This window comes from Trypanosoma theileri, assembly GCF_002087225.1.
Source record: "Trypanosoma theileri isolate Edinburgh chromosome Unknown TM35_Tth_11_V1, whole genome shotgun sequence".
Lineage (NCBI taxonomy): Eukaryota > Euglenozoa > Kinetoplastea > Trypanosomatida > Trypanosomatidae > Trypanosoma > Trypanosoma theileri.
In genome coordinates this window covers 372,581-380,156 of record NW_021639853.1, presented here as the reverse complement: position 1 = coordinate 380,156, position 7,576 = coordinate 372,581, and the positions used below count along the sequence as shown (strand labels likewise).

At 37.4% G+C, this 7,576-nt stretch overlaps 5 protein-coding genes across 5 annotated transcripts in view; all 5 read right to left on the bottom strand.

Annotated features, from left to right (window-relative positions):
- Positions 1–230: 230 nt before the first annotated feature.
- On the bottom strand, positions 231–1,499 carry TM35_000112690 (uncharacterized protein; the record flags this gene model as incomplete). The annotated part of the gene is made up of 1 exon (XM_029024978.1): positions 231–1,499. One exon carries the CDS (start codon positions 1,497–1,499, stop codon positions 231–233), a length of 1,269 nt encoding a protein of 422 aa, XP_028883801.1.
- A 305-nt stretch (positions 1,500–1,804) lies between these two features.
- TM35_000112680 (uncharacterized protein) lies at positions 1,805–2,296 on the bottom strand (the record flags this gene model as incomplete). The annotated part of the gene is made up of 1 exon (XM_029024977.1): positions 1,805–2,296. The coding sequence occupies one exon, from the start codon at positions 2,294–2,296 to the stop codon at positions 1,805–1,807; it is 492 nt and encodes a 163-aa protein (XP_028883800.1).
- A 343-nt stretch (positions 2,297–2,639) lies between these two features.
- TM35_000112670 (putative DNA repair protein) lies at positions 2,640–4,886 on the bottom strand (the record flags this gene model as incomplete). Its single annotated transcript, XM_029024976.1, has 1 exon — positions 2,640–4,886. One exon carries the CDS (start codon positions 4,884–4,886, stop codon positions 2,640–2,642), a length of 2,247 nt encoding a protein of 748 aa, XP_028883799.1.
- Positions 4,887–5,247: 361 nt separating this feature from the next.
- Positions 5,248–6,939, bottom strand: TM35_000112660 (uncharacterized protein; the record flags this gene model as incomplete). Its single annotated transcript, XM_029024975.1, has 1 exon — positions 5,248–6,939. One exon carries the CDS (start codon positions 6,937–6,939, stop codon positions 5,248–5,250), a length of 1,692 nt encoding a protein of 563 aa, XP_028883798.1.
- Positions 6,940–7,377: 438 nt separating this feature from the next.
- TM35_000112650 (uncharacterized protein) overlaps positions 7,378–7,576 on the bottom strand; it is a gene marked incomplete at both ends in the record, with an annotated part of 336 nt that continues 137 nt past the window's right edge. Inside the window, one exon of the mRNA XM_029024974.1 lies at positions 7,378–7,576. This exon is cut by the window's right edge and continues 137 nt beyond it. Within this exon, the coding sequence (XP_028883797.1) occupies positions 7,378–7,576 (199 nt within the window).

Genomic DNA, 7,576 nt, shown 5'->3' with positions numbered 1-7,576 from the left:
TTCTTTTTTTTTTTTTTTTTTTGCGCTCAATAATTATTCAATTTCTTGAAAATATGGCAAACCAAAGAATGTGGTATATCATACATGTTAGTCTAATACATGCAATTTCTATCCTTCTTTCAACAGATATTGTAGTATGAACTACATAACCAACGATAAAAACATATTTCAACAACCATACATTTGGATAACAGATAAATAAAAAAAAAGGAATATAACCTTTTTTTTTTTTAATCTACTACATTGCGAGCATGAAGTGGTTGTTGAGTCATCGTTGTGTATTGTCCAGGTACTATCTGGGATGGAGTATAGTTTTCTCCAGTTGCTGTATCACTGCGTGGATGATGCGCAGAATGGTGCATGGTGTAAATACCGTAACGTATATCAAAAATACTCCTCTTGCTATGATCTTTATTAACTTCCGCTTGACCAAATCGATCCATAAATGAATCAGAGTACTCAGTACCCCAATTTCCGTCATGTCGCATCAATCGTCTTTGAGTTACCCGAGTAACAGTCTCTTCATGTGCAGGAGTTAATGTGTGGTATGTTCTCGGGAGTGGAGCAGTGGCATGACGTTCATTACTTGCAACAGCTCCTGGAATATCATAAGGGGCATGACAATCATGTGTAGTACTCATAAGTTCACTTGCAGACCAAGGTTGATAACCCTTTGGTAATGAACTTGTATTCATATTTTCCATTTTTTGTTTTAAAGAATATTTATCTACATTTTTCTCTCTCTGTATCATTGTTGCCGTTTTTTCACGTCGTATAGGTCCTTCCTTCTCCACCAAATTATATCGACTTTTGTAAACAGGTAATGTAGAGTCACTGTATGGATCTTTCGGGTCTCTTTGCATAACCCAGTAGGAAGAGGGATCAATGCCACTCATGTCACAATAATCCCATGAGGTTGGACGGTATGGATCTGGTACTCCGGTTTCAAGTGTGGCGCCCTTCAAATCATCCCGATTCTTCGTCGCATCTTCCACATCTTCTTCACCTTTTCTAAGGGCATCAAGTACATCAGGATCGAACGTTCCTTTTCCAATAGTTCGGTTCTGTGTCGTTGTGGTTTCCATTAGATATGGTTTATTTCCATCAGTGCCGTCTCCAGCGCGAAGTGTTAGACTTGCCTCCAGCGCACGCATTTGCGAAGCATTCAACTGAGGTTTAACCTCTGAACCATCCCCTTTAAGGCGATGCATTCCAATTAGTGTATAGTCCAGTGTCCGTGGTAAACTTGTTTTGTCTTCTGGGAAAGGTACCAGTTTTCGGCTAATTTCCATCTCAAAACGATGCGGCTTTTTCCTTGCAACATCATCAGGCTCACGAGGCGGAACCTCACCCGTAACTCCCCAGTAAGCACTGGAAGCAAAACCTTCTTTAACCTGCGACGCCAGAAACTCCTTTACGGCAGCATCGTCTGGGAAGGACTTTAAAGTGCCAAGCGAACTCTGCGTTGCGCTACCGTTTTGAAGGGTACTGTCATTCATTTTCGCTTTGCGTTTTACGCTTTCTAAAGAAATTACAAGAAATATAAAGAGAAATATATATATAGGTATACATATATACATGTAGATTACTTATTTATTGTGAAGAGTAACAGAAACAAAAAAAAACCAGAATCATATAAATAATAATAATAAAAAAACCCATGTCCTTTTTTTTTTTCATTTTTTTTCTTTCATAGCTGACACAGCTAATCTTTTGAGAAATATTGATCTAGCAAGTAATGATACCCGTACATAAATATGAACTGAGGTGCTCAGTTAGACACCAAGCCTATTGCCCTCGTTTTTCATTGACACTGAAATTCCTCTAGCAACTCTAACTGCTCCTTCTGAAATTTCTCTAAAGAATTTACAAGAGATTCTACTTCACGAAGTGTACGTTCTGTTTCTTCGCGACGTCTTTGAACTTGTCTGAGTTCCTGTTCCAAGACACGATTGCTTTCCTTCTGAATAGCAAATGCATCTTGTTCTTGGCCAATTGCACTTATAATCATATTCATAACTTTCTGAATTTTATAATCAGAGTCTTGTCGAGTATCATGAAGACGTGTTTCAGGTTGATCAAAGAGACACACACACGGTGCATTTGATGAAGAAAAAGAATATTTGTTACTCATATCAGATGTAGAAGCTCCACTCACCTCGTGATGCTGTGAAAATGAAGGATTTGGGGGTCTGAAAGTACCGGTAGAAATCTGTTGAGCCCATGGGTTTGTGGGACCCAGTGATGGAGAGACGTACTGTGGTGAGGAGCGTTGTGTTGGTGCAGAAGCAGCCATTGGAGAAGAGCAAGATTTCAACAACACTAACCTCACAACAAAGGTAGATCTGTGAACAAAACAGAATGAAAAACAAGGCAGAGTATGAGTACATATAAAGACATGTATTTCACAGTCTGTTTCATTTCTGTAAATGTAAATAAAATTCCAACAATTAGTCTCTCTCTTTCTCTTTCTCTTTCTCTATGTCTCTGTAAAATACGTATATAATTCTTTCTCTTTTTTTTATTACTTTCATTTTTTTTTTCTTAAGGTGATTCCACCCTCCCTCCTCCACCCCACTATACACCCACTCCTATTCTTCCCCAAGCAGGGAGTTCGTAGTTATTACTTTTTAATCGTTCTACGTTGTCCTGTCAACTTTCCTTTCATTTTCAGTAATTTTTTCTTTCTCTGGAACATAATTCAATCGAGAAAGTAACTCTCGAAGTCGTGAAGTGGCCATCGCCGCACCAGAGTTTCCTTTCGTTGCTGCTCGTAGAATAGCATCACCAAATTCCTTCTTTCGCTGACAAATCTCATAACAATATTGCTCAATAGTATCTTCAATAATTATACGAGTTACATAAACATGTTTTCTCTGTCCAATACGATAACAACGATGAACTGCCTGCTCTTCAATAGCAGGGTTCCACCATGGGTCAACTACTAAGACATGATTTGCAGCAGTAAGATTTAGACCTACACCTGTCGCAGTCTTACTTGCAAGAACAACACGAACATCTTCACTTGTCTGAAAACGACGAATAACAATGTTACGATTACTTAAACTCATTGTACCATCCAGACGCAAATGAGGTATGTCAACCTTATCAAGTGCTACAGATATAACATCCATAAAGGAAGTAAAATGTGAAAAAATAATCATCTTATCATCTGGATATTCTGTCCTCATAGTATTTATACAATCCAAAATCATTTGTAATTTTGTGCTCACCTCCAATTCACGTTTTTTAAATTTCATAATACGTTCAGATGAGGATAGAGAATAATTTTTAAACAATGAAGAACTATTAATACTAGTTCCACATGTTGGACAAGGTAATCTTGCAGCCATATCATCTCCATCTACAGCATCACGAAAACGAGAGAGAAGACATTCATGACAGAAATGATGACCACATTTAGTCTCTAAAGCAGCCACAGCTTCACTTTTACAAATACCACATACTGAAACAGTTAATGCACGTCCTTCACTAATCCAAAAGTGACAACAAGCCTGTCTTAAACGAGTCATCATAGCAAAAATATGAAATGCACCTTCCTTATGTTCTGAAGTTGCTAATGCTGTCCTTGATCGAGCAAGAATACTATTATATTGTTTCGATTCTTCAGGAGTAAATCGTTTCATAACAACAGTTTCAGATTTAGGAGGTAATGATACTAAAACTTCTTTTTTTCCATTACGAATCATAACTGGTCCACGTCGTAAAAAGGCTGGTTGTAGTGAACGTGCTATTGCTCGTTGTAAAACAGGATCATTTAAAACTTCTTCTGGATTAGATCCCGGAAGCACAGGAAGACGTGGTAAACCAACGAAATGAAGAAGATTTTGAATATCTTCAATTGTATTGTGAAGAGGAGTTGCCGTAACAGCCCAACGATGTATACCTTGTAATTCTTTTACTGCACGCCATCTTTGTGTCCTAGCGTGACGAACCATATGTGCTTCATCTAGTATAATACGCTTCCATCGAACATGAAATATAGGTCCAGCATCTTTTCGATTAAATGTTAAATTATTGTCATCGAACATAGGTACCAAAGCATCCAATGCAGAATTTGTTAAAGTATCATAAGTAGTAATTACAAAATCATATAATTCCAATTCTGTGCTACTAATTAGTTTATTTTGACCATGATATAAATAAACTCTTAGCTTTCTTGAAGAACTAACTTTAGATTCTATTTCACTTTTCCATTGAAGCATAAGAGCTGCAGGAACAATTACAAGAGTTCGAAGTTCTTTTGACGCAATTAAATCAAATGAACGCTTTTCTTCATCATCCAAAAAGTCCATTGCACGTTTTTCATATGAAGGATGAAATTTACTAGTAAATTTTAACCACTTATTAACTTCTTCTCGTGTTTCATATAAGGAACTATCAGGTTCAGTAGACATTTTTTCTACTTTATTCATAAGAACACGGAGATCCATCGCGGGTCTATTAATTTTTGAACAATTTGCTACAACACTAATTCGTTGCAATTGTCGAATTACAGTTAGCAAACGATAACAGAGAGCCTTAGATTCCATACTTTTACGATGTAATTCACGAGCATCTTTGTTATATTGTTCTGATGAAAGACATAAACCAATCATTTGAACTGTTTTCCCCATTCCTAAATGATCAGCCATGATGCCACCTACATGATCACGTTCACGTAACATCATCCAGTAAACTCCTTCCTTTTGAAATGGTAGAAGAGGAGTCTGTAAATCTGGAACCTCAATTTTTTCAAACTCATCATACTGAAAGGAGGAATAAAATCCCTGAACGGATGCCGAATCGTTACTAGGAAGCACAGCCTGTTGTACAACTCGTAAAAGATTTGTCTTTCGAAACAACCAACATCTAGAGACACGCATCCGTCTCAGTTCTTTTTACAAACAATAGAACCAATACAAAAAAAAGAAATAAAAGCAAGAGAGAAAAAAAGAGTCAACTCAAAAAGGAGCATAAAAAAAGAAAAAAATAAACAAGAAGAACTACATAACACATTATTCATACCAAAACTAACCACGATAAATCATAGCGAAAACAATCAATAAGTGAAAAAAAAAGGAAGGAAATAAGGAGAGAAAAAAAAAAGAAAAAAATCTTTCCAACCTATTTCACCTCCGGCAGCAAAGACAAAGATATGCAAGAGTAAGCAAAAAAAAAAACAAAAACAAAAAAAAGGTCCCAACATAATGGTAAAAAGAAAGAAAAACACGTATTCAAGAGAAACTAATAATAATGTGCATTACTTTCTCCCGACTCTGCGATTGCTTTATCAACATTCTTTTTTACCACTGAATCCGCTTTAGTTCTCAAAAAATCTTCAACCAAGAGAGTATCCTCATCATCATCATCAGGTAGTTCAAACACAGTCCATGAGTAAGAAATACAATTCAAAGCAAAAGATTCTTTCGGGCGTTCCAAAGAAGAAGGGATTCTGATATCACCACCATTATCATTATCATCGTTAAAGCTAGCTTTTCTCATATTGATAGACCTTTTAAAAGTAATATCTCGTTTCTCTTGTTGAGCTCGTAAAGAGGTTATCAGTTTTCCCATTTTTTCCTCAGAAAAGATGCTATTTAGCTGACAAGAAGAAAAAGACGGTGAAAATCTTCTTGAACTCCCTTTAAACGAAAATAATACCGATGAATTTGGCTTCGAGAAGACATCTTCTCGGTATACTAAAGGAGACCGTTTTCGACGACGGGCTGTAAAGGGTTGAGAATCAAGTTGTCCTTGGTGTGCACTACTAGAACCTCGCCATAATGACTGACACATATCCAATAGGTGATAGTGACGAGAAGAAGGCGATAAAAAAGTGTAATACCGAATAAGCTGATCAAATAATTTAGACATTACCTCTGCAGATAATTCCACGGTCAATCTAGTTGTTGGTTCACCCAAAAAATATAGATTGAGAGATTTTTTCAACGCCAAAAATAGACAAATAGCTGCAAACTCGCTAAAGGTCCCACTGCAAAGAATATGATAATCAAGAAAATGATTTTCTGAAATCCTTCCAGGAATATCACCATTGATTGTCTCTATTAAAACTGAAACAATACTAATACAATTCTCAACACTTCGCCGAAATAAAGATTCTGCAGTAATAAGTTTAGACTCTACAGAGGAATTTTTAGAAGCATCTATAGAAAGAAAAGTCTCACTCCATAAAGGCCATAAAAAACTTTCGTTTAAAGCAGAAGTCGAAAAAACTTCCTTATTATTATTATTATTATTATTCTCTTCACTACTCTTCATTATTGAATTTATTACATTATGATAGTGAGTCCATTCATGTTTGCTACTGACACTCTTTTGTATTATCCAAATGATTCTATCCCTTAATGAACTTATACCACAAATTTTATTAAATTGGTTCCATATGACTTCCTGACCAAAGGGAATAATTCCACTTTTTGTTGCGAAGCACTTAGCAACATGTTCTCTAGCATCTAACCAATACCTTGAAATAGAAGGACCTTCAATATGAGTTGCAGATCCAAACCAGTTATCAAAAGTAGATAGTGAAATATAGGCTCCTGTACTTTCTAAGACAAATGCTTGTACTAAAACAGCTAATATTGTAGCTATATGTGGACGTTTAGGAGGATCTAGAGGTACATTAGAACGAGCAAATGAGACTGGAACACATCTCTCATCGATAAGCTGAAAATGATGCGTCATAGAACCCACTCGTTCAGAGATTGATGGTACCAAATATTCCAAATCATAGATTCTTAGACCATTTTTCCGCTCTTCTTCAGACTGTATCCTAGAGCTCTTGACGTAATAAATATCAACAAGTTCTGCCACAAATCGAGCTAAAGGCCGCACTTGCTGATCATCTCTTGCCATTTCTTCGCTTCGAGACCTCTTTAATGGGTTTACATAATCCGATTCATAGTCGTCAAACATCACTACAAAATCAAAAATAAAATATCAGCAATAAAAAGTCAGAAGAGCATAAAAAAAAAAAAAAAAAAAAAAACAGAGAAACTGTGCTCCCCAAAAAACAGAAGAACAGTAAAAAAAAAATGAAGAATATAAAAATTTCGAAGCTCACCCCCGAAGCGCATCCGGAAAGAAAATCATAACACAATTTGAGAAGCGCCGTACGTCGTCCCCAACGCCACGGCGCTCGAATGAGGAAAATTAAAGCGCCGGCGCCCCACCAAACCCCGCCGACGCCCGAGACACACAACGGCGACGGCACGCGGAGGAAGGGGGGCCACCGATATGGCCGGCGCCGGAGGGAATTCCCGCCGTTACCGTGGCGGTTTCGTCTTGCGCTCGTGGGCGTTCGGCGCGAGGGAGGGTCCTTTCTCCATTTCCTGTTGGTCTTGTTTTTTTTATTCAACGTTTAGCGCGTGGCGCGGCCGTATTTTTGCGCCGGCGGGGGCGATTATGTTGTTGACGTGCGGGTGTATTGTTTTTTTTTTTTTTGTTACGGCGGTGGCGGGTGTTTGTTCCCGTTGGTTTTCTCCTTCGGGTTCGAAAAGGTGAGATGGTGTTCTTAAATTTTTTTTTCTTTTTTTTTTTTTTTTTCCGTTTC